The 27,654-nt window shown below is 39.7% G+C and overlaps 1 protein-coding gene across 2 annotated transcripts in view; it reads right to left on the bottom strand.

The window, feature by feature from the left end:
* Positions 1 to 1,146: 1,146 nt before the first annotated feature.
* The window catches only part of LOC142250156 (calcium-activated chloride channel regulator 1-like), a 51,651-nt gene continuing 25,143 nt past the window's right edge, over positions 1,147 to 27,654 (bottom strand). For both annotated transcript variants that reach the window (XM_075322290.1, XM_075322291.1), the window contains exons 7-15: positions 24,856 to 25,080; positions 23,007 to 23,231; positions 21,971 to 22,148; positions 20,115 to 20,221; positions 15,827 to 16,048; positions 12,415 to 12,685; positions 8,805 to 8,969; positions 5,298 to 5,528; positions 1,147 to 3,073 (exon numbers count right to left, since the gene is read on the bottom strand). In XM_075322290.1, coding sequence (XP_075178405.1) covers positions 2,742 to 3,073; positions 5,298 to 5,528; positions 8,805 to 8,969; positions 12,415 to 12,685; positions 15,827 to 16,048; positions 20,115 to 20,221; positions 21,971 to 22,148; positions 23,007 to 23,231; positions 24,856 to 25,080 — 1,956 coding nt within the window. In that variant the 3' untranslated portion in view covers positions 1,147 to 2,741. The remainder of the gene's footprint in view (positions 3,074 to 5,297; positions 5,529 to 8,804; positions 8,970 to 12,414; positions 12,686 to 15,826; positions 16,049 to 20,114; positions 20,222 to 21,970; positions 22,149 to 23,006; positions 23,232 to 24,855; positions 25,081 to 27,654) is intronic.

Here is a 27,654-nt window from a genome sequence, read left to right as displayed (position 1 = left end):
AATTAATTTGCAGGACGGTGGTTCGGCGTTCAAGTCAGTACTCTGAATAGGACACCTGGGAACCACTTCTTACTTGCCGGTTCATCGTTTAATTAGCCGTCCTGGCGTTACGTTATTGCGGCAAAGTGGCGCACACAATATATTGTTCCAGGCTGGCTAATCAAAGGAGGAGTCGTGGATGGCAGACGGTAGGGGGTTGTGCCAGCGGACACGGACTACTGACCTGGCCATAGGAGCAGGGTACTACTAAGGTATTCACCCATCTCTGTATATCCTATCCATAAATACTAGAGCGTAGTGGTCCGAAAATGGCACAACCCACTGATGGCCAGAATGGAGGACACCATTTCTTGCTATGACTATGGCTAGGTGCAGGGTGAGTACAGTCAGTGACGCTCAGTGAGCTCTCCGCCACTCTGTTTACAGTCTATGGCATCGAAGCAAACAGTCTTATAGTGAACACTTCTTCCATATTCCTCTGATCTGGCCTGAACAATCCTACATTTATACATGACCCAATTGTACATCAATGGTTTGCACAGTACCCTAATATTTCCGTCTATGTATGACATGAATACCGGCTTCCGGTGCTCCTTGTACAGTGTCATAAACCAGTATCCATCTTAGCAATATTTAATAACTGTATATCTGTATTTACGCAGACGCACAGCGGATTATCCAGTGGATCACTACTCTAGAAATAGATATTTAAATACTAAAAAAAAGAAAAACTAACTTTGCTAAATAAATTATTGAACATGAAGCCCCATTTTCTAGAGATTGACAAGCGCATGCTTTTAACAGATCTTATTAAAATGGTTGCGCTTCTGGCACAATAACGGAGCTTTCAGTTGTCATCCCTCTAGCCCATCAGGACTAATAGAAACATGGAAACCTATAGTTAACTCCATTTTTTGGTGGCTCACTTCAAGATTAAAGACAGTATATATAGCTGGCACAATAATGGAGCTTTCAGTAGTCAGCCCTCTAGCCCAGCAGGACTGATAGAAACATGGAAACATAAATAGGGATGATTGAATACCAAAATATTCACCTTCGCGATAATCTGATGATTAGGTCGCCGCTATGCGAATATTCGATGCGCAATGTAAGTCTATGGGAAGCCCGAATAATTGTTATTCGGGTTTCCCATAGACTTACATTGCGCATCGAATATTCGCGAATAGTCGAATAGCGGTGACCTATTCGGCGAATAATCGCAAAGGCGAATATTTGTGGTATTCGATCATCCCAAATAATTAACTCCATTTTTTGATGGCTCACTTTAAGATTAAAGACGGTATACATAGCTGGTACAATAATGGATCTTTCAGTTGTCATCCCACTAGCCCAGCAGGACTAATAGAAAAATGGAAACATATAGTTAACTCCATTTTTTTGATGGCTCACTTTAACATTAAAGATGGCATACATAGCTGGCATAATATTGAAGCTTTGAGTTATAATCCCTCTATCCCAGCAGGACTAATAGAAAAATGGAAACATATAGTTAACTCCATTTTTTGATGGCTCAATTTAAGATTAAAGATGGTATACATAGCTGGTATAATAATGGAGCTTTTAGTTATCATCCCTCTATCCCAGCAGGACTAATAGAAAAATGGAAACATATATTTAACTCCATTTTCTGATGGCTCACTTTAACATTAAAGATGGCATACATAGCTGGTATAATAATGGAGCTTTCAGTTGTCATCCCTCTAGCCCAGGAAGACTGATGGAAAAATGGAAACATTTTGCAAACAACTCCATTTTTTGGTGGCTCACTTGAAGATTAAAGACCGTATACAAAGCGGTCAGTCACTACATATGTAGTTTTGAAGCCTCATGTACATTGCTGCAATACAGCCGGGTAAACCTAGATGTGTAAGAACACCAGAAGCTTTATAAAGTCTTTGTGCAGCCTCTATTCACACCACTCTGTTTGATTTTCTATATTTCAGACCTATCAAGATGGCGTTTTACGTGTTTTTGTGCCATAATTTACACGGTTCTATATATTATTTTGTATTATACTAACTGATATGTCAGCTGTAGCTCAGAAATAGGGATTGCTATTAATTATGCTACAAAAGGTTTATCGAGCCGTTACCTACTAAATACACTCGACTAGAACAAAGAAAAGCGAAAAATGACAAAACTGTACCAAGTAAACAATCAATAATCGGACATTGGCACGGGTATGCTTTCACATGGTTCTTATCGGCTGGGAATGGACATAGATGGACATGATGGTGCTTTTCTCACTACTGGTAGGTTTCTACTATTAGTCCTCTAGCCCAGCAGGACTAATGTGGGCTGGAATAAGTAAAAATTACATTATTTTGGTAAAGATAACATAGTATGGTCAAAAAGTCAACATAAAAGAAGCAAAGTAGAACTGACTCATGTATACACTATAGGGGACATACATTGCAGACATAGCAAGATCAGTCTTTGGAGCGTTGCGTGCCGCTGCAACATAGCACTCCTCAATAGGCATGGCGATTGGGTCAACAATCATTTCACGTATACTAAATTGGAAAATGTCTAAAATCGGCCACTAAGGAGACACTGTTATGTTGTCTGAGGTTCTGAAATAACAGTATGAGCCTCATAGAAGTCCACGGGAAAATTCTCATCAAAGGTTATCACTGTGCTGGCATATGTAGTTCACTTATAACGTCCCACTAATGGCCGCTTCAGTCCAAAATCTTGTTTTCTGACAGTAAACTTGTGCTTCAGAGATGGAAAGCAATGATTGTCATCAGCAGCGTCACAATCAGCGTGTTCCCTGCGCCTAATAGACTGCTGGCCGAGTTTCTTGGTAAGAACAGGGCCGCCCTCGCCACATTAGACGGCTCGGATTTCAGATTTGCTTTGTCTATAGCAACCAAGGCGAAGTAAAAAATGGTGCCGTTTTTAATAGTGGTATTGTGAGGAGTAAAACGAAATTCTTCCCGCGAACCGGATGATGACGGCGTCAGACTGGAAATATTGACGGCCGTGCCGTTTTCAAAGTCGTCCAAGAGCGTCTCGCTGCTCAGGCTCATCCGTAAATCGTAACTGGTAGCTGAAAAGGAAAAAATACAAACCATCAAAAACTACAGAAACGGAATAATCTCTGTAATACACAACGTTTCATAGACTTAAAGGGGTATTCACATCGCCAAGATCCTATCCCAATAATAAGAATATTAGCAAATATTTTCAATTAGAAATGTAGTATAGTTCTCCTGATATAGCCACGTCTCTTACCTCATGTGCAGGGCATTGCAGTAGCTTAGGTATTCAAGGTTACGACGACTAGCAACGTAACTAACTGTCCCCATCAGTGGTTGTAATAACCTTGGATGCCTAAAGGAAACCTGTCACCAGATTTGCCGATTATTATGAGCTGCGGCCAGCATTAGTGAGCCCTTATACACAGTATTCTAGAATACAATATATAAGAGAACAAGCCGCTGTGTAGAACGTAAAAAACACTTTTATATTACTTACCTAGAGAGGCAGTCCGGTCCGATAGTCGTCGCTGCTCTCCGATCCGGCGCCTCCTCTCTGCTGCGGTTGCCGTCCTCCTATCCAGCCCAGGCCAGCAATGTGGTCCTGCACAGGCGTGCTTTGATCTGCCCAGTTGAGGACAGATCAAAGTACTGTAATACGCAGGCGTGAGGAAAGGTTACAGACCACCCGCGCATGCGCACTACAATACTTTGATCTGAGCACGGCAGATCAAAGTGCGCCTGCGCAGGATGACCTTGCAGGCCTGTGTGGATGACGTAGGATGCGTCATGCACAGAAGGAGGAGGACGAAGATCGCCGCAGAGGAGGCGCCAGACTGGACAGCAGCGACTCCCATCCGACTAGACTGCCCCCTAGGGGAGTATTATAAAAGTGTTTTTTACGTTCTACACAGTGGCCTGGACTCTTATATACAGTATTCTAGAATGCCATATATAAGAGCTCAGTGGTGGTGGCTGCAGCTTATAAGGGAATAACCTGGTGACAGGTTCCCTCTTAGCGACTGTAATGCCCTGCACATAAGGTAAGTGACATGGCTATATCAGGAGAATGATACTACATTTCTAATTCGAGGTATTTCCTAATATTATTATTACACCTACTACATATTGGGATAGTATCTTTCATATGGGAATAACCCTTTAAAGGGGTATTCCCATCTGCAAGTTCCTATCCCAATATGTAGTAGGTGTAATAATAATAATATTTGAAAATCCGTCCCAATTAGAAATGCAGTATAGTTCTCCTGATATAGCCATGTTTCTTACCTCATGTACAGGGCATTTTAGATTAGATATCCATGGTTATGACCATGAACAACTAATTGACTACATAACTGTCACTATATGAGTGGATGTAACCAAGGATACATAAGGTCCTGCAATACCCTACACATGAGGTAAGTGACATAGCTAATCAGGAGAACTATACTACATTTTTAATTGGAGGAATTTAATATTATTATTATTATTATACCTACTACATATACGGATAGGATCTTGGAGAATATTCCTTTAATTTCATGTAATTTTCTAAGTTCATTATTATAAATTAACCCTTATTTACTTATTTTTTTATTTTTTACTTCCTTAGCCAGTTTACTAGACCACCCCTGACAATAGCAGCACTATGATTATATTACATATCATACAAACCAAACTGATCAAAATTCATCAACAAGCCAAATGATTTCAAGCCAAACGCTCATTTTCAAAGCTGGAGTGAATGAGAGCCATTGCCTTACTTATCATGAGCCATTTATAACACTGATTTTTTTTTCCACAGACCCATTCATTTGAATAAGTAATTTTAATTTGCAAATTGGATAATAATTGGTCTATGAAAAAAAAAATGCACTAGTGAATATAACCATTGACTATAATGTACTGCTGGTGGTTTTGGTACTGCATTTATGTACTAGTGGTGGTTCTGGTGCTGTATGCATGTACTGATGATGGTGATTCTGGTACTGTATTCTTATACTAATTGTGGTTTTGCTGATTAATTTATCTACTGAGCACTGAGTTCTGGGCATTAACTATAATCTAGCTTCTCTACTCTTTCAAGTTTTGCGGAAAGAGCAAGGATTATCAGATCTAATTTATCATGTCTGATGGTTAGTGTAACTTTTAGGATATTTTGAAATAAGATATGCTTCCAATTGAGACTTATACTTCAAATGTATAATGTTGTACCAGCAAGATGAAATAGTGAAATATTCATTCATTTCAAAATATGAAAATAATGCACTTTCATAAATGACAACCAACACATACCATTCCCTTTATCTTCATCATCACCAGTGGCTGTCCAGGTCAATACAACAATTTTGTCCTCAAAGTCCGCAAACAAATCGGTGATTCTACTAGGTTTAAAGACATCTGGTAATGGGCCAGCTGGCACATTGGACACTACAAAAGCACCTCCTGAGGCTGTACGGCTAAAATTTCCCAAATTCAGATCTTCAACAGTAATTTTTGGTTTTGGAGGGTTAGAGAATAAGGTACCTGTGAATAAAAAAAGAAAAATAAGGTAAAGGTGACTGAAAGTAATAGAACATCTTATATATACACAACACACAGCACACAGCCTATATACACAGTCTATAAACATATATATCCACAGCCTATAAAAAAATAAAGTAAATAAAATATTTTATATATATATATATATATATATATATATATATATATATATATATATATATATATATATAAAAAATATATATATATATGTATATATATTTATTTATTTTTATATACAGTTAGGTCCAGAAATATTTGGACAGTGACACAATTTTCGCGAGTTGGGCTCTGCATGCCACCACATTGGATTTGAAATGAAACCTCTACAACAGAATTCAAGTGCAGATTGTAACGTTTAATTTGAAGGTTTGAACAAAAATATCTGATAGAAATTGTAGGAATTGTACACATTTCTTTATAAACACTCCACATTTTAGGAGGTCAAAAGTAATTGGACAAATAAACCAAACCCAAACAAAATATTTTTATTTTCAATATTTTGTTGCGAATCCTTTGGAGGCAATCACTGCCTTAAGTCTGGAACCCATGGACATCACCAAACGCTGGGTTTCCTCCTTCTTAATGCTTTGCCAGGCCTTTACAGCCGCAGCCTTCAGGTCTTGCTTGTTTGTGGGTCTTTCCGTCTTAAGTCTGGATTTGAGCAAGTGAAATACATGCTCAATTGGGTTAAGATCTGGTGATTGACTTGGCCTTTGCACAATGTTCCACTTTTCTGCACTCATGAACTCCTGGGTAGCTTTGGCTGTATGCTTGGGGTCATTGTCCATCTGTACTATGAAGCGCCGTCCGATCAACTTTGCGGCATTTGGCTGAATCTGGGCTGAAAGTATATCCCGGTACACTTCAGAATTCATCCGGATACTCTTGTCTGCTGTTATGTCATCAATAAACACAAGTGACCCAGTGCCATTGAAAGCCATGCATGCCCATGCCATCACGTTGCCTCCACCATGTTTTACAGAGGATGTGGTGTGCCTTGGATCATGTGCCGTTCCCTTTCTTCTCCAAACTTTTTTCTTCCCATCATTCTGGTACAGGTTGATCTTGGTCTCATCTGTCCATAGAATACTTTTCCAGAACTGAGCTGGCTTCATGAGGTGTTTTTCAGCAAATTTAACTCTGGCCTGTCTATTTTTGGAATTGATGAATGGTTTGTATCTAGATGTGAACCCTTTGTATTTACTTTCATGGAGTCTTCTCTTTACTGTTGACTTAGAGACAGATACACCTACTTCACTGAGAGTGTTCTGGACTTCAGTTGATGTTGTGAACGGGTTCTTCTTCACCAAAGAAAGTATGCGGCGATCATCCACCACTGTTGTCATACGTGGACGCCCAGGCCTTTTTGAGTTCCCAAGCTCACCAGTCAATTCCTTTTTTCTCAGAATGTACCCGACTGTTGATTTCGCTACTCCAAGCATGTCTGCTATCTCTCTGATGGATTGTTTCTTTTTTTTTCAGCCTCAGGATGTTCTGCTTCACCTCAATTGAGAGTTCCTTAGACCGCATGTTGTCTGGTCACAGCAACAGCTTCCAAATGCCAAACCACACACCTGTAATCAACCCCAGACCTTTTAACTACTTCATTGATTACAGGTTAACGAGGGAGACGCCTTCAGAGTTAATTGCAGCCCTTAGAGTCCCTTGTCCAATTACTTTTGGTCCCTTGAAAAAGAGGAGGCTATGCATTACAGAGCTATGATTCCTAAACCCTTTCTCCGATTTGGATGTGAAAACTCTCATAGTGCAGCTGGGAGTGTGCACTTTCAGCCCATATTATATATATAATTGTATTTCTGAACATGTTTTTGTAAACAGCTAAAATAACAAAACTTGTGTCACTGTCCAAATATTTCTGGACCTAACTGTATATATATATATATATATATATATATATATATATATATATATATATATATATAAAAACACACACAGCCTATATACACATACAGCACACAGCTGGTATACACAGATTATCTACACATATATGCACAGCCTGTATAACCATACACATATACAATACACGTAATACAACTTATACAATTACCATCACAAGTCTGCATTCCTGTGTTTAATAACTTTATATGGATAGTGCAGTCATTTTGAGAGTCTTGATAGAGTAGACATCATACTAACATTGAGGGACCCATAACATTGAGGACCATAACATTGCAGGACCCATAACATTGAGGAACATAACCTTGAGGGACCCATAACATTGAGGATCATAACATTGAGGGACCCATAACATTGAGGAACATAACACTGAGGGACCCATAACATTGAGGAACATAACATTGAGGGACCCATAACATTGAGGAACATAACACTGAGGGACCCATAACATTGAGGAACATAACATTGAGGGACCCATAACATTGAGGACCATCACATTGAGGGACCTATAACATGGAGGAACCTATTCAGCTGCCAAGGCCAACTATTGTCAGCTCCCAGATAACCCCTTAAATCAGGGGTCGGTAACCTTTTTGGCTGGGAGACCCATGAACGCTACATATTTTAAAATGTAATTCCATGAGAGCCATACTCACCAGGGGTGAGCGGTGGTGGTGGATCGGATCAGAAGGTCCCAGGAGGAAGGGTCGGCGATGCTGCGGGCATGGAGGGGCGGGGAGGGAAGTTGTGACTAAGGAGGGTCAGTATGCTGAGGGTTGGTGATACTGCTGCAGGCTCGTGGGGTGTCACGGCGGCGGGCGCCATTGATTAGCCGGCGGGCTGCTTTGGATCTCCTGTAGTTGACGAGACCAACTTCAAGAAAATGGCCACGTCGCGTGCGCAGATCGACGTGATGAACTTCAAGAAAATGGCTGCGGAGTCCTATCTGTGCGGCCATTTTCTTGAAGTCGATTTTGTCAACTGCAGGAGATTAAAAGCAGCCCACAAATCAATGGCGCCCGCAGCCGCGACACCCACAAACCTGCAGTATCGCTGACCCTGCGCCACCACTGCCACCCCGGTAAGCCATATGCGGTTTGTAAGACGCACCCCCATTTTCCCACAGTTTTGGGGGAAAAAAGTGCGTCTTACAAACCGGAAGATTTGTCTGAGAGCAAGATGTGGCCATCAAAAGAGCCACATCTGGCCCGCGAGCCATAGGTTCCCGACTCCGGCCTTAAATGGTACCACGGATTTAGTAAAAGTTGTTTTTTTTCCACAAAATTAATTCGTAAGCATTAGACTGACATCCGAGTATTAGCATTTACATGCTAATCTTACCATTCTCAATATAACCAGGGAGGTACAGCGCCCGACTCTTTGGTACGGTGGCTTTGCTGTCTGTCTCTTGACTTTCTACACGTACTTTCAAGTTATACCTGCCATTTTGATGGAAATCTGTGAAGAATCTGGAATATATTCCGTCATTCTTGATGATATCAGCACCTTCAAAGGAAGCAAAGATTATTTAAAGAAAACGCAACACTTTAACACTTTGTTATCAAATAAAAAAATCAATATCAATAAATTATCAATATCAAATTTTGTTTAGAAAAACACAAGTAATTGCACAAATGAAAGACTATGGACACCTGTACACAGAAGTTTTGTTATCGGTCATTTGCTTTCATGCCGGAATCAGAAAAGATGGCTGTCAGCCTAATGGTAATTCAGCCGACACCAAACTAGTTGGTTTGGTATCTCAAAAGGGAGGAGGTTGGACACAGATCTGCAGGAGACAGTGGGGAAAGCATCTAAAGTGTCATGGAGAGCAGAGAAAACAGGACTCAGACATGGAGGAAAGCATGCGGAGGGGAATTTACTTTGCTTGCAATATGATGTTACATTAAAACATAGGAAGACAGAAGCTGCCAGGATATACATAGGGCTCATATCCAGCCTGTATTACTGGCAGGGATATTTCTGCAAGACCAAAACTTTATATATTGAGACTCGGATCATGCTACAAACCAATATGAAAATGAATAAAGACTGCAGACTGAAACTTTGATTTCTATTATATTACCAAAATGTAACTACTAATATACTGTATGTAAAAATCATTTTTAAATGTCAAAAAGTGTCCAATGCCTTACAGGGAAGTAGTCACGTCCCAAAACACTAGTAATCTTCAGATATGGGGTTAATCTGCAGGTTAAAAGCGTTCTATAGATATTTGGCCATCACACTGAAAGCCAGGCAGCTTGAGGCTTTACAGGGAATCTGTCACCAGGTTTTTGCTACCTAATTTGAGAGCAGCATGATGTAGGGGCAGAGATCCTGATTCCAGCGATGTGTCACTTACTGGGCTGTTTAGTGTAGTTTTGATAAAATCACTGTTTAATCAGCAGAAGATTATCATTCAAAGACTACTTGGTACTCTGCTAGGTAGCCCAGCATATCCATGAGCTCTATATAACCGCTAGATCCGCAGCAGAGAAACTATTGATTTTATCACAGTTACAGCAAACAGCTCAGTAAGTGACACATCGCTGGAATCAGGGTCTGTGTCCCTACATTATGCTGCTTGCAGATGGGGGAGCAAAAACCTGGTGACAGATTCCTTTAAGTCATAGAGGTGCACCTGGGACAGCGTCAGTCACTACTTAGAACATGTAGATTAACCCTATATCTGCAAGATAATAGCGAGGTTTTTTTATATGACAGGTTTCCTTTAAAGGGAATCTGTCAACAGGTTTTTTTCTATGTAATCTGAAGGCAGCATGCTGCAGGGTTAACACAGAATTCAGAGATGTGTCAGTTGTCAAGGTCCGAACTGTTGTTTACTTGCAATGTTTGTTTTAGCTTCAGGATCTTATCACTACTTGACTATATTAACTCATGCCTGGCAGTCCGGCACACCTCCTTCTGTGATTATTAGCTCACTATCTATAAAAAGCCTCGTGTGGGCGGGTACAGCTTTCTCAGTTCTGCTGCTTTGCTAAATCTAAGCTTTTATTGTGTCTGAACGATGGCACTCAGTAATGTAAGTGATACATCATTGGAATCAGGGTCTCTTTCCCTACATCATACTGCTCTAAGATGAGGTAGAAAAACCTGATGATGATTCCCTTTAAGAATAAATTTGACAGTACTACTAATTCCCAGCAGGTGGAGCACAGAGACTGTTGTTTAGAACCGTTAGCATGGCATAGGTTTCATCTTCCCAATAAGAAAGTTGTCTGAAGCTCACTGATACAGAAACACCATATTTGTTTAGATTTTGGGGCACTATGGTACCATCCATATAGATTTCACTTGACTGTGTGTATTGCATTCATGTACAGGTATATATTTTGCAGTGTTGTTACCTGTACTTTCGTAAGCACCATCAGCAAATAGATATCTTATAAGTATAAAGTGGTTGCTGAGCAGCTGAATCTTTTGAAATGTGCAAATATATATATATATATATATATATATATATATATATATATATATATATATAGTGGAACCTTGGATTATGAGCATAATTGTTTCTGGGAGTGAGCTCTTAAACCAAGTTACTCTTATATCAAAGCAAAATCTTCCCGTAGGAAATAAATCGGGCTTTACAAGCTGCGATATCGTTAGTGAATTATCGTCGGGGTCACGGTGTTTGTGACGCACATCCGGCGTCATTAACGATATCGCAGTGTGTGACACTTACGAGTGACCTTAAACGATCGCAAAAGCGGTCAAAATAGTTTGCCGCGGAGAGGTCGTCCTGAAACTAAAAATCGTTTTCTGCTTATTAGCGATGTTGTTCCTCGTTCCTGCAGCAGCACACATCGCTGTGTGTGACACCGCAGGAGCGACGAACATCTCCTTACCTGCCTCCACCGGCAATGCGGAAGGAAGGAGGTGGGCGGGATATTCCTCCCGCTCATCTCCACCCCTCCGCTTCAATTGGACAGCTGCCGTGTGATGTCACAGTGACGCCGCACGAACCGCCCTCTTAGAAAGGAGGCGGTTCGCCGGCCAGAGCGACGTCGCAGGGCAGGTAAGTCCGTGTGACGGGTGTAAGCGAGGTTGTGCGCCACGGGAAGCGATTTGCCCCTGTCGCACAACCAACGGGGGCGGGTACGATCGCTTGCGATCTCGCTAGCAAGATCGCAGCGTGTAAATTACCCTTTACTCTAATGCAGACAATTCGTTCCACATCCCAAAAATATTTGCTGCATTTATACAAACGTATTACAGTAATACAATATAATGTCCTGTATTCATATACAATTATTAAAGTACTCTAATACAAAATACTGTACATTAAGAAACATAAAACAGATTAAACTGCACGTTAGTTTACAATAGAATTGTTGGTGTGCGGGATGTACAGTAGAGAGAAAAAAATGCTATATAAATATGACAATCTTTATTCTAGAACAATGCATAAAAAACACCCCCCCAAATCAATTCTCCCCAAAATAAGGGCAGAACTAAGCCAAATGGGGGGTAGGAATACTGAAGATTACAGTACAAGCAATGAAAGAAAGTACAATACTGTATTCACAAATGCAAACTGATAGACATGCTATATAGTGTATACTGTACTGTGCAATGGTGTACTGTATACAGTACATATGCACAGAACGTTACCTCCAGAGCGGGTCAGAGTGTGGTGAAAGGACAGAACCGGAAGTGTGCACGGTGAGGATTTGCTCTTATTGCAAATCATTGCTCTTAAACTAAGTTACAAATTCGTAAAAAGCTTTGCTCGTCTTGGAAAAACGCTCTCAAACCAAGTTACTCTTAATCCAGGGTTCCACTGTATACATATACTGTAGGTACTACAATTACTAGATGAGTCTGATGGTCGCACCTCCATGACTATGAAGTGCTACTCTATGTAACTAGAACGATATTGTAGAAATCATTTTCCTCACTGAGATGATTTTCCTATTTTACTAACCTGCACCATTGTCCAAAAGTGGCAGCGTAATCACTTTTCCGTTTTGCGGCTCAATATAGGCAGTGACTTTTGCATGCAGAACTGGAGCCAGTCCCTGGGTGACTGTGGCATACACGATCATTGGAGTAGGGAAGCTGTTGGTGTCAGCATTCATGTATGTTTCTGCGATGATTGGGGGAACATTCGGATTGGCGGCTCTGGAATTTACGGTCAAACCGAGAACTTGTTCCCCTGTATAAGTATTACATATACTGTATTCCCAATCGCCTTTCTAAAATGGAATATATACAGTTTGTTAGATTTTCAGCTAAGTACATGGGAAACCTTATACATTTTGATGATAGATAGATAGATAGATAAATGTATACAGGTAAATAGATAGATAGATAGATAGAGAGAGAGATAGAGAGATAGATAGATAAATGTATACAGGTAGATACGGTAGATAGATAGATAGATAGAGAGATAGATAAATGTATACAGGTAGATAGATAGATAGATAGATAGATAGATAGAGAGATAGATAAATGTATACAGGTAGATAGATAGATAGATAGATAGATAGATAGATAGAGAGATAGATAGATAAATGTATACAGGTAGATAGATAGATAGATAGATAGAGAGAGAGAGATAGAGAGACAGATAGATAAATGTATACAGGTAGATAGATAGATAGATAGATAGATAGATAGATAGATAAATGTATACAGGTAGATAGATAGATAGATAAATGTATACAGGTAGATAGATAGATAGATAGATAGATAGATAGATAGATAGATAGATAGATAGATAGATAGAGAGATAAATGTATACAGGTAGATAGATAGATAGATAGAGAGATAGATAAATGTATACAGGTAGATAGATAGATAGATAGAGAGATAGATAAATGTATACAGGTAGATAGATAGATAGATAGAGAGATAGATAGATAAATGTATACAGGTAGATAGATAGATAAATAGATAGATAGATAGATAGATAGATAGAGAGATAGATAGATAGATAGAGAGATAGATAGATAAATGTATACAGGTAGATAGATAGATAGATAGATAGATAGAAAGATAGATAGATAGAGAGATAGATAGATAAATGTATACAGGTAGATAGATAGATAGATAGAGAGAGAGAGATAGAGAGACAGATAGATAAATGTATACAGGTAGATAGATAGATAGATAGATAGAGAGATAGATAAATGTATACAGGTAGATAGATAGATAGATAGATAGAGAGATAGATAAATGTATACAGGTAGATAGATAGATAGATAGATAGATAGATAGAGAGATAGATAGATAAATGTATACAGGTAGATAGATAGATAGATAGATAGATAGATAGAGAGAGAGAGAGAGAGAGATAGAGAGACAGATAGATAAATGTATACAGGTAGATAGATAGATAGATAGATAGATAAATGTATACAGGTAGATAGATAGATAGATAGATAGATAGATAGAGAGATAAATGTATACAGGTAGATAGATAGATAGATAGATAGAGAGATAAATGTATACAGGTAGATAGATAGATAGATAGAGAGATAGATAAATGTATACAGGTAGATAGATAGATAGATAGAGAGATAGATAGATAAATGTATACAGGTAGATAGATAGATAAATAGATAGATAGATAGATAGATAGATAGATATATACAGGTAGATAGATAGATAAATAGATAGATAGATAGATAGATAGATAGATAGAGAGATAGATAGATAGATAGAGAGATAGATAGATAAATGTATACAGGTAGATAGATAGATAGATAGAAAGATAGATAGATAGAGAGATAGATAGATAAATGTATACAGGTAGATAGATAGATAGATAGATAGATAGAAGGATAGATAGATAGATAGATAGGTAGATAGATGGATAGATATAGATCAATAGATATATAGAGATAAATAAATGCATAGGTTGATGGATGGATAGATAGATAGAGGTAGATAGTTGTATAGATATAGATAGATGTATAGAGATAGATACTGAAGATGTATAGCGATAGATATATGTATAGATAAATAAATAGATAGATACAGGTAGATAGATGGATAGCACAGCTCCGAACACCGTCTAGTGGCTGTTTCCAGTATTGCAGCTTGGCTCCTATTTACTCTGTTAGTAGTTTAAGAGCAGTACTAACAATGTTCACTACACAGTATATGGCGCTGTGCGCTCTGAGTCCATACATTGTTCACTTTGGTCTGGTGCTGTAAATGGCTGATCAGTGGGGGTGGCAGATGTCAGACCTTGGACCTTCACTGATCTGATATCGATGACCAATCCCAAGTATAGGTCATCAATACCTATGTGGAGGCCAAAAATGTTAAAAAAAAAATCACAAGGGGTTATATAAGAATCTCTTAATAGGGCAGTTTCAGTTATATTATTTATAAGGTGTTCTGTAATGCTTTTCTGTGTAATACACTTCCTTTCATACTTCTTTGTGTTGTTCTGATAGGCATCAGGGTTATTATACAGTCTTACATGCTAAAGACAAGGCATGATAAAGGGTATTGGCAAGTCATACATTATGTTACTTCTATCTTATCCCTCACCCACTTATCTAAAATAAACAGGCTGTGTCTGGGATGGATTAAATTGGTCACAGCAGCATTTATAATAACAAACAAGAATAACGTATTAATCATACTAAAATTAAAAATGGAAGGTGGTCCTTGAAGCCCCTGACCTGTAACATGCAGTATATACACACAACTGTTCAGACTGTAGTTTACCTTTAGCCATTTTATCACTAGTTCAGAGGCAACTGTTAACCAACCTGACTTTCTTAACATAGACAGCTACCCACGGGCCCTTCAAGGCCTTAACATGGGGCTTCCACTACCTGCCACCACTTAATAGAGTCGACTTTGAAGGTGCAGAACCTTGCGCCCCTCCATTGATCCGCCACTAACCACATCACCAGCTTGGAGGACCTCTGCCCCTTGTCACACTGCTATTACACAAAACATTTTAAAACCCAAACAAAACAACGACAAATAACAATATATGCAACATTTGCCTCGCCACCACTTTTTGGTCCCAAATACTGTCTCAAAAATTGCCCAGTAAATGCAATGGAGGGTGGGTGGGAGATTACTTCCTTCAAGGATGTGCCTAAAACGGCTGTCTTCACCTAACGGTCCTCCCCTTATAAACCGTCAGGTCATCTCCTCCCTCGAAGTCCGCCCCATATTGATGATTCACCTCAACTTACCTTGACCCTTCCTGTACCTAATCCCCCTTTTCACTTAATTTCTTGTCCCAAACCCTGTCACGTCTGCCTCCCTTTTGTGTTGGGCCCAGTATGGTCTGACTGGATCTGTGCACGAGATGAATCCTAGTCATGTAGGAGCATATGTAGAGGATGAGAGTAGTGTGCGGTTACCTCTGCTGTGCCTGGGATCTTGAGACGAGTGGATTTGGAGATGGCATCACTGACAAATTGGTCGTTCTTATATTCTTTCCCTTTTGGATCTGTGAGCGCAATACTTGGTATGAGACTTATCCATGTTACTAAAAAGAAAGTGTCATTTCCCACAGTATTATCAATGGTCACTTTGCCAGTCAGACATTTGCTTGGTTGGATTCCTGTTGCAGTACTTTCAATCTGTTAAGTAAAGGAAAAGTAGAAAAACATTCAGTTGTGAATGAACTCTGTGAACTACTGTCAACTTTCAGGAAAATGGCCTCCAAACTCTGTAAAATATCTAAAGAAATGTCAAACTCAGTAGGATCTCACCCTCCTTGGGTCTAGTGCCGGATCCGCACTGTTGCTCGGTCTTTTAGCCGCGATAATGACATCATGTCAACAGCTCTGGTTGCCACTCAAGCCGGTCACTGAGCTCAGCGGCTCACGCTCAAGGATCAGTGTTTGCGCCAAGATGAACCTCATACTCAACTGAGCTAAGTGATTGGCTAAAACAGTGACGGGTATTGTAGACATGACGTGAGTGCCTCAGCCAAAACACAGAGAGCCCAAGCAACGTGGTGCTTAACCGAGGGAGGGAGTGTACAGGTTTAAGTATTGTACAGCGTTTTAGCCCATTTCCCTTAAAGTGGACAACCCCTTTAAAGTTACGTAAACTAACATATTGGCTATAACTAAACCCAATCCTGATGCTATTAATCCCCTGTATTGGCACATGGTGGCATTGTAGCTGTTCCTTTTCATGCGTCATGCAGTGGTACATACACGTGACGAGGAGCAGACCTCATTCCATGCACTATATTGATGATTATTCATCTGAATAGCAACATATAATACTGCGTCCCTTGTAATGGACGCCACTGAAAAAATAAGTGACCACTCCCACTATCTCTGGCACAATAATCTAGTGTAAATCACAAAACCAGGTCGAAACGCTTACAACTGTGGTGCACGAATCACAGGATGGGCACCAGAATCAATGAAGAGAAAAAGATCGGCACTGACAAATAAAGTTCCTTTTTGCAGAATTTATTCAATTTGTTTCATTCCATTTTCTTCCAAAAAAAATGTGTACAAGATGACACGTTTCGGTCAAAAGGTGCAGACCTTTCTCAAACAATGTACCAATGTACATTGTTTGAAAAAGGTCTGCACTTTCTGACCGAAACGTCTTTGTTAGCAGAATAATCCGGGAGACTCTGTGAAGGGACTACCTCTTTAAAGAAGAGGCAGCAGCTTATAAAGCAGGAGGAGCCGACCAGTTTTGTATGTAATTTTGTGAAAAAATGTCAACACAACCTGTGTTTTCTTTAAATCTGTGCTTATTCTGGGCTTTTGCAGTCAATTAGGTGGTCCTAATCATTGATTATCACCCTTCTGTGATGATGAGTCACTTCTCACAGACAAACAGTGAGGCGGGAAGTCAAGGAGTCCAAGGTCAAGTCAGGAGGGTATGCGAAAGACAAAACGGATAGTCAGAGAGCAATTCTGAGGTCAGTTAATAGGTTAGGCCGCATCAAAGGCAAAAGGGGCAATGCAAGAGAGTAGTCAAAAGGCAACTCCTAGGTCAGGTCAGCAAAGAATCAGAACAGTAGACAGGAGATACACACTCCACAGAGTAATCTAAAACTAACAAAGGTCTGACCATTGTAAACTGGCTAATTAGCCAGATAATTATCCTAAATAGGTGACAACTGGAGGAAACCAAGCAGACCTGGCCAGATTGGGCAGCTGGTGCCATTCACAATACTGGCAGTCCAACAAACCCCTGCCACTGGTTTGGTGGCGGAGCTCTCACTAACAACTCATGATTCAATAGGACGGCTAAGCTGTCACTCACTGCGTTCCCTGGACACGGATAGTGGTGAAATCATGACAACTTCTTTATATAATTGCATATACTAAGAAGTCGGTCAGTCACCCATTAGGACCACTCACTTGACTGTCCAGAATAAGCAGAGGTGTAAATGAATGTTATAAGGAGACCTCTCCTATAAAAAACTATATCTTAGTTTGCTGATCTTATTTCCAGAATGCCATGTGTGACGACATGGACTCTCATGGGTTAAAGTTTCTTAAAATTCAGCCAGACAGCATGATAGATTGTTTATAGACGGGGAGAAGTCCCTCATTGTTTTTACAAGACTCTTGTTGACTCAATGTAATTGTGTTGGCCACTGAAAGCCAGACATATTGTTCTCCAGACTTTTCCAGTAACCATTGTATTGTAGTTGTGTATTGCCTTAGTAGCCATTGTCGAGTCTGTGACTTGCAGACTTCATGTAGATATCTTCAGTCTTTCTGTAGACATCATTTGGATGAACATTGTCCATGCAGCTTGAGATTCATCCAATGGGAGAGGCGCTCTTGTCCAACCAATCAATGAGGACGCAGTGTATCTGAGTGAAGGCTGTGGCTATAAAAAGGGACTTCTTTAAGCCACCAGGTTGATGGATGCTGATGGATCCAGTCTAAGCTCCTCGGAGCTGACTAGAGGATCCGGATATCTTATGCTTCAATCTAGGGACTCCGGTTGGAGACCATATCCACAGCCTAGGGATTTCGACTCCGGCTGCCAGGATTTTAACATCAAACCAGGACTACCTAAGGAGGACACTCAGGTTGGGACAGTTCAGTCACCTGTTACAGACTTTGCAGACCTCAGACAGCTTCCTAAATCTGGCATTATTCCTTTCTCGGTGGGTGCCCGCCAAAAGCGGGGTGCTGCTGGATTGGAGTAAGCGGCCCTGGAACCTCTGAGGCAAGGACATCCTAAATCCCTGGTGAGCCAGCGGAAGGGTGAGACTCTGTTGCCTGTTACATTTGTGTGTTTTGCTGGTTATGTGCCGTTAATTGTTTGGGGATCCAATAAAGTCTAATTATTGTGGTTCCCTCACCCTGTGTTGTCTGAGTAGTGTTACTCCCACGGTTAAGGAGGCCGGCGTTCAGTTGGGATGAGCCCTGAGCCACGCTGTCTTTCTAAAGGCGGTGGGTTTTAGTGGACGAGAGCACCCACTGAGCCCCGTATCTCCACACCATGATCATGCATCAAGAGTTTTGAAGAGTTCAAAAACAATGTCTTTTTCAAGAAAATACGGTTTCAGGAAACTCCTGTTTCGAAGAGTTTTAAGAGGGGGTTGTTCTTTTTTTCTAAAGCTGTTTTGAAGAATTTTTGGATAGCTTTGCTCTAACTGAATTTTTTTATGGCCCTTTGAAGGGATAAAGTCTTCTTTGTAGAGGTTTCCTTTAGGATCCGCTTCAAACCAGTGATATTTTTTTTCGTTAGGCATTTTTCAAAACCTCTTTAAGAAAAAAGCTAAAAAAACCCCTCAAAACTCCTCATCTGAATAGTAAGGGAATTGTCACGCTGATTTTTTTTGGTGTTTTTTTACAGTAGAAACAGTGAAAGCTGTACAAACTCTCCTCAAAAATATGGAATTTCTTATTAGTTTCTGCTATAAAAAGTCAGTAGAAAGACTCCAAAGTGGATTTTCCCACAAACATGAATTATAAAAGTTTTCAAAGAGACTTTCATGCAGTTTTTTATGAGGATTTTTGTAGAGGATCTGCTCTAAAATTCAATGTGAACATAGCCTTACACACTGTTTGCAGATTGTACTCCATTTTCCATTTTCTATTCCCCTATACTTTGCCCTGGTCAGACCCCACCTGGAATACTGTGTACAGTTCTGGGTGCCCCAATTCAAGAAAGGTATCGATATATTGGCGCAAGTCCAGAGAAGAGCAACCAAGATGGTAGAAGGTCTGCAATCCATGTCATATGAAAAATGGATAAAAGAACTAAGGATGTTTAGTTTGCAAAACAGAAGGCTGAGAGGAGACTTAATAGCGGTCTACAAATATCTGAAAGGTAGTCACAGTGCAGAGGGAACTACTCTATTCTCATAAGCACAAGGAGGTACAAGAAGCAATGGGATGAAACTTAAAGGAAGGAGATTCAGATTAGAAATTAGGAAAGACTTTCTGACAGTGAGGGCGGTCAGAGGGTGGAACAGGCGACCACAGGAGGTGGTGAGGGCAGTCAGGGAGTGGAACAGTCTACCATGGGAGGTGGTGAGCTCTTCCTCAATAAAAATTTACAAGCGGAAACTAGATAAACAGATAGCTGGGATGATTTAGGAAAGTCTGCACTCACAGGGGGTTGGACCCGATGGCCCTTGAGGTCCCTTCCAACTGTATCATTCTATGATTCTATGAGAAAACATATGCCATACATTTTGCATACCTGAATAGATTGCTGTATAACATCTCCACTGCCAGATTTAATCCCACTGAAGGAGTCTATCAAACCATTTGCGTCAACGTTATCGGATGCGTAAAGTTTTAAGCCCCCTGTAGATAGATCATATTTATTTCATTATGCTTAATATTATTAAAAATTGCATAAAAAAACACCAACATTCTAAAATGAGCAAAGTTGTGTATTATGTTCTCTATACAAGATTTTAATACACAAAAAGAATCCAAATCACATATGCCACCAGCTATTTCGGCACCATCATCCCTCAGGATCATGTTCATGAAAAATAATGTCATAAATTTAAATTCTCCCCATAATTTAACAACTCTCCTGGAAAAAGGTGAGACCACCTCAACTCCCAGTGGAGTTAGCAAATCTTAGTCTAAGTTTAAAGATCCTATTTGTCAGCTTGCTTTGTGCTAGAAATCAAACCAATTTAAAAGAAAGAACCAGAAGCCAAAGTAATACAGCAAGAATAATCTTTATTGTGAATACTTAAAGCAAGAGGGTGTAATAACAGAATGGTACACAAGATGGCAGCGCTGATCAACAGGAGGCGATGGGAGGAATCACCAAATGAAAAAAGATGTATAAGAAATTATACAAAACCAGATCCAGATCCCAATATAGTAATTCCCAAAGAAAATATAACTGGCTATAGTATGAGGGAATGGACGTGCTGATAACAAAACATCAAGATAATTAATAGGCCTGACAAAGGCTTCTGCCGAAACGTGCGTTGGATAGTGGCTGGCGCCATTCCAACAGGAGGAGATGTCAACAGGTTAGTTTCATCTTCTTCATATTGGTTATCTTGATGTTTTGTTATCAGCACGTCCATTCCCTCATACTATAGCTACTTATATTTCCTTTGGGTATTACTATATTGGGATCTGGTTTTCTATAATTTCTTATACATCTATTTTCATTTGGTGATTTCTCCCATCTCCTCCTGTTGATCAGCACTGCCATATTGTGTACCATTCTGTTTTTACACCCTCTTGTTTTAAATTTTCACAATAAAGAGTATTCTTATTACTTTGGCTTCTGGTTCTTTCTGTTAAATTGGTTTGATTATTTTATTGGAACCTTAGCATAGCCATATTTATTTTTTGAGTTTGGGTGGTGGAAATAAAATAATTTATAACACAGTATACAGACACCTTTTTATTTGGTTCCACCCTTTTCTCAATTTTTTGGTTGAAAATTGGTGGGTTTCTGCTAGAAATTTAACACCACAATTCTAGAGCCTTTTTTATGTACATTTTTTGGCCACACCTACTTTCTGGTAAGCCATGCCCCATTCCAGAGAGGCCACGCCCTGTTGTCTAACACATTATAAATATGGTGCAAGACATGAATCAAGATTCATATGCCCCAATGTGTTTTTTTTCTTTGTTTGCAGGGATTTACAAGATTTGCAAAATTTAAATTGAATTTATGAACTGATACATTTTCCTTTTCAAAAACAAAAATGAATCAATAAATGCCTATTTTCCATTCACAAAATGTCCACTTTGAAAATATTTTACATTCAAGAACGTTCGATTGAAATTTAATTTACATTTTAAGTTATAAAAATGCACATATTTGATCACTTTCTCTAAATTTTCAAACCATAGCTTTCCCCCAGAATTTGCAGATATCACCCATATCAACTGAAAGGATAAATGTGCATGTGGATTAACAATATAAATATCATTCAACTGTCTACCGGAAGTTTTTAGTAGCCACCGGCTGCACGACAACGTAGCCCAATAGCTAACTAAAAATTGCTTTGGAAACAAACCAATATTATCTGACAATCCGAATAAAATATGATTTAGAGCAATATGACATACCTGTAATATCAGCCAATACTTCCAGCCCTTTATCGGCACTATTGCCCAGAGCGATGGTATGAATGATGGCACCACTGGCCTTAACTTCATCAAAGCAACTGCTGATACCACCGTCTTCTCCATCAGTTAGCAGTACTATTTCTGTACCGTATGTACTAGTATCAAGTTTTCTGTTTACCTAAATAAGAGGGAAAACAGAATGTTCTTAAAGAGACTGCAAAACTCTTGTATCGCTGGCGTCCCTGCACTGCTCTGTCTCTCCCCAGCAGGGACACCGACTCACTCACTGCTGCGGTCGGATTGCACCACCTTGCTTTGCTTCCTCACGGTCCTCCACATGTGAATCTCCTGCCTCCTGCTACGTGGCTAGACAGATCTTCTGGAAAAGCACTTATGGTGCATGTGTCTGCCCTGATCTTGAAGGTCCAGCATGCTATTTCCCAAAAGTGCCTCTCAGCCAATCACTGAGAGGCACCACATACTTAATGTGATGAACTACCACTAGGTGTCACCAGATGCAACTAGTGACGGAGAAGTCAAACAAACCAGAGGTCAGGAGATCAGGAGCCAGGAGGTCACATATGGAACACAGGCATGAAGCAAAGCTGAGGTCAGAGCAAAAGCCGGAGGTCAGAAGCCAGGAAGTCATGTAAAGTACATTCGGGGGAAGCGGAGCAGAGTTCAGGGTACAATCTGGAGGTCAGGAGCTGTGTAACAACGTCAGAGTCAGGGAAAAGAGAGTAGAAGGGGAACAACAGGTCCTGGGTAGGAGGACAAGATGAAAGCACAAACGGGAGCCAAAGCACTTACTGCAGGCAGGAATTATGACTGTGAGAACACATCTCAACTGCTACAAGGAATTTTCAAACGATTTCCATTTACATATTATTATTTATCATTCACAAACATAATATTTGCAGGAATATGTCCATGTCGATTATTATGTCACTGGTACATTACCAGTAAGAAAAAACATCCTTCCACGTGCCAATGTTTATAGGAAAAAAAAACAAACTGTGGAAAGACCATACTTTACCTCCAATCCCTTGCGAACTCCAGCACAAATATTTGTGCCTCCATTAGCTACTTTTGGGAGGAGCTGCTTCAGTTGTTCACGCTGAAAAGTATCAAGAATTTTAACCAGTTCAGATTTAACTATCGCATCACTGGAGAAATCGACAATGCCAACATAGGATCCGGATTCAACGATTTGCATGATGTAAACTTCTGAGGCTTGGTAGAGACGGGCAATGCGGTCATTCTACAGGGTAAAAAAGTCAATGATTATACCGATATGGGTTATTTAAAGCTGTTTTCATATAATCTGAAACTTGTAAAATTGCAATGTATTTAGTAAAAATGGTTGAAAAGGTTCTTAAAAAAATGTAAGTAAATTTATTTATGTTTAGTGCATTATGTGGTTTCTTTCTTTCTGTCTACCTGATTATACCCATTTAACAACATAGAAACAAAAACCTATTTAGCTCAACTGCACATGGCTTTATTTGTCTCATGTTCTTTAATTTTGGCAATATTGAAAACTGCTTGTAAAAAATATAAGAAGGTGAAGTCCAGCACCAGGTTTGATTAAACTCTTGTCTTTATTGAATACAGTTAAAACAGAGTGTGATTAAATGAGCTGATACCTGACGCGTTTCGGACAGTCCTTAATCATAGGATTAAGAACTCTGTTCGAAACGCGTAAGGTGTCATCTCATTTTAATCCCGCTATGTTTTAACTGTATTCAATAAAGACAAGAGTTTTAATCAAACCTGGTGCTGGACTTCGCCTTCCTATACCTCTACTCTGTAGACTCCAGACACATAGATCCGTGCACCTCCCCTCATTTGATCCACTAAGGCAACTTGGTATGGAGTATTACAAACTTCTCAAAGTGAGCTGATATTTATTTTTTCCTTTTTCCTTTTACATATAAAAATAGGCAGCTTTGCACATTATGTTTCATTAAAAATCCCATCTATTTATAAGAATGGAGGGATTTTTATTATATACTGCTTCTCATCTAAGTTAATGGCCACCCCTGCAGTCTAGCAGCAGTGGATGAACATTTCAAATGCTTACAAGTGCTGCTCCAAAGCTTGGTGCATTTTGGGTGGAAGTGGTGCAAGGATATTGCTATTCTGAACTGTCAATCAAGCAGGAGTGCATCACTTATCAAATTTCTGTTTGCTGTGGAGGGGGCTATAGACTCTTACTTGATTGACTGGTCATCTCTTGCTAAAAAACCTTTAAAGTATCACTCCCATCAAAGCTGTTATCCTCTTAATATATTGCAATCATCATATTATATATCACTATGTACTTACAATTGCTCATTTTTCCTTTCTACCCAGTTAATTCTTCAGATTTCCACCATTAAAAACTGACTAGCTGAATCTTTTGAGCTTTATGTAGAAACTGAAGTTAATTTTCCATGCATGAGTCATCACTGTAAAAGTCCCTGGTAGGAGGGAAAAGAGGAGCAGCTGGGTAAGGAGTTGGAGGGGAATGATTCATGCAGGAACAAGAGACTTCATGTTTCTATATAGAGCAGAAAAAAAGAGAAGAATTTACTGGGTAGAAAGGCAAAATAAGCAATTATAAGTACACAATGCCATATAATATGATCATTGCACTATATTAAGAGAATAAAATTTTGATGGCAGTGCATATTTAAGGATCTTATGAACTTTCTTCCTGGACAAAAAACCCCCCATACATTTAAGAGGGAAAATTTCTTAAAAATCATATGATGATTTTAAGGTGTAAAAATAGGTTTGTGCTTTATCCTCATGGATTTTCTAGTTTTCAAACAGTTTTACCATCATATTTGGAGAACATGAATTCAAGTACAATCATAGAAGAAAAACAAAAGAGCACTTACCCCACCCATACTCCCGGAAACATCAAGAACCAAGGTGACCACTCTGTCCTTGTATTGTAGAATAGAGAATGTAGGGTCGGGAATATTGGTGTCGGCTAATGGAGCACTTGTCTTCATGTCTTGAGAATTCATGATGACTTCCCATGTGCTCTTTCGGTTACATAATCTGTTTTGTTGATTTGGAGCCTCTTTATTATGAGATTTTTCATTGCAGAATGAATGGACCTGAAAATGAACAATGATAGATATTAATTGATTGTGCATGATGCAAGGTTCAAGATGGAAAGGATTAAAAGTCACCAAAATGCCCTTTAAACCCTTACCGATGCAGCCAATTTTATTTTTTTTGTTAAAAATTGTTTTTTTTATCGCCATTTTTCAAGACGCATAATTTTTTATTTTTTTGTTGACTAAGCTCAGTAAGGGCTTGTTTTTATACGTGGCAAGCTAATGTTTTTATTGATTTCATTTTGGTAAAGATACAAGGTTTTCATCGATCCCTAACTGTATTTTTTTTTGCTGTAACCAAATTCAAACTTTTTTTTTACGGTGTTTACTGATCGTGTTAATTGATTTTATATTGTAGTGGACCGGACATTTATAGTGATACTAAATATGTGTATTTTTTAAAAAAATATCTTTAGATTTAATGGAGGAACAATTAGTGGTTCAAATTTTTATGTTTTGGTTTTTTTTAGTCTCTTTAAGAGGTCTTGAACTTATACTATATTATACAATACAACACAACTGTATTGTAGTATTTAGTAGAAAATATTGTTTCCTATGAAACCCGGAGATAGGGTCACGGTGACTATAGGATAGTGGGGAACCAGGGCTTCTAAGCTGTTCCTCAAACTAGGGGGCACTATGCTATCCCTAATCTCAGGGATGGTCCTGATGGTGGTAAGGCGTGAGTCTCCTTCCTGGCCCTGCTCCTGACCAGTCCTGATCTTATTCCCCCTAACAATGCCCCCAGGGAGGGACAGGACAGGAGTGTGATGAAACCCACAGAAAAAGACAGACAAGGGAAAACTAAAACTCTGTCACACCGTATGCACACACAAAGATTAAAAGAATAAGAGATTCAGAAGCAAACACAAAGGCAGGAGGGAAGCTACACAACAACATGGATAAACTCAACAACTGCACCAAGCAATAAACAGAACTACCTCCAGAAAGTCTGGGACACCACACCTAACAGACCAACAAAAAACAAACTATAGCTGGCATTGGAGTAAGGATTCAACCAGCATAAATAGGAGGGGAGCAGATGTGATAGGCCTCCCCACAACATGTGATCAAAGGAGCAAGCAAACCAACAGAGTTTAACTCTTGATAGCCTGCCTATGAATCAGTACACAGGAGGTCCACACCCAAGTCTGCCTGTGTTGATTCCAGACACCAGAGAAACCAACAGGTAGAGAGTCAGAATCTGCAATCCTAACATAGCCCAACGCCGCCATGACAATTGGTGAAGTTTATGAAAAATTCTGTGTGACACATAGGCTGGGTTTCAACTGCACATGTAATGGGTTTCATTGGAGCACTGTCACAACAACCAAGCAACACCCCCCAATTGTGATCTGAAGGGAACCAATAACCACGTGGAACGGCAGCGTAAATGTGTTGATAATATTATCTTTTAAAGATGACCATGGAAGGTGGATTGTGCTGATAATAACATATTTTGATAGGTAATCTAACATGTTCATGCTTATGGGGAAATAAATACTCACTCTGGGATACAGGCCGGGGACAAGTTTTCTTATTTTCTGCCCCCTGGGGATCAATTATTAATTCTGAACCACTAGTGTACACCGTGTGCACAATTATTAGGCAAATGAGTATTTTGATCACATGATACTCTTTATACATGTTGTCCTACTCCAAGCTGTATAGGCTTGAGAGCCAACTACCAATTAAGTAAATCAGGTGATGTGCATCTCTGTAATGAGGAGGGGTGCGGTGTAATAACATCAACACCCTATATAAGCTGTGCTTAACTATTAGGCAACTTCCTTTCCTTTGGCAAAATAGGTCAGAAGAGAGATTTGACGGGCTCTGAAAAGTCCAAAATTGTGAGATGTCTTTCAGAGGGATGCAGCAGTCTTGAAATTGCCAAACCTTTGAAGTGTGATCACCGAAAAATCAAGCGTTTCATGGCAAATAGCCAACAGGGTCGCAAGAAGCATGTTGGCCAAAAAAAGCGCAAAATAACTGGCCATGAATTGATCCAATCTGACAAGATCCAATTTGCCACCAGTTTGGCCTTATTTCAGAGCTGTAACGATACTGGAGTATCAAAAAGCACAAGGTGTGCCATACTCAGGGACATGACCAAGGTAAGGAAAGCTGAAAAACGACCACCTTTGAACAAGAAACATTAGATCAAACGTCAAGACTGGTCCAAAAAATATCTTAAAACTGATTTTTCAAACGTTTTATGGACTGATGAAATGAGAGTGACTCTTGCTGGGCCAGTGCCTGGATCAGTAAAGGGCACAGAGCTCCACTTTGACTCAGATGCCAGCAAGGTGAAAGTGGGGTACTGGTATGGGCTGGTCTTTTCGGGTTGAGGATGGAGTGAAGCTCAACTCCCAGACCTACTGCCAGTTTCTGGAAGACAACTTCTTCAAGCAGTGGTACAGGAAGAAGTCGGTATTGTTCAAGAAAAACATGATTTTCATGCAGGACAATGCTCCATCACATGCATCCAACTACTCCACAGCATGGCTGGCTAGTAAAGGTCTAAAAGATGAAAAAATAATGACATGGCCCCCTTGTTCACCTGATCTGAAC

The sequence above is a fragment of the Anomaloglossus baeobatrachus genome, chromosome 8, assembly GCF_048569485.1.
Source record: "Anomaloglossus baeobatrachus isolate aAnoBae1 chromosome 8, aAnoBae1.hap1, whole genome shotgun sequence".
Taxonomy (NCBI): Eukaryota; Metazoa; Chordata; class Amphibia; order Anura; family Aromobatidae; genus Anomaloglossus; species Anomaloglossus baeobatrachus.
Note: the sequence above shows the minus strand (reverse complement) of the source record. Positions and strands in the feature narration are given on the sequence as shown.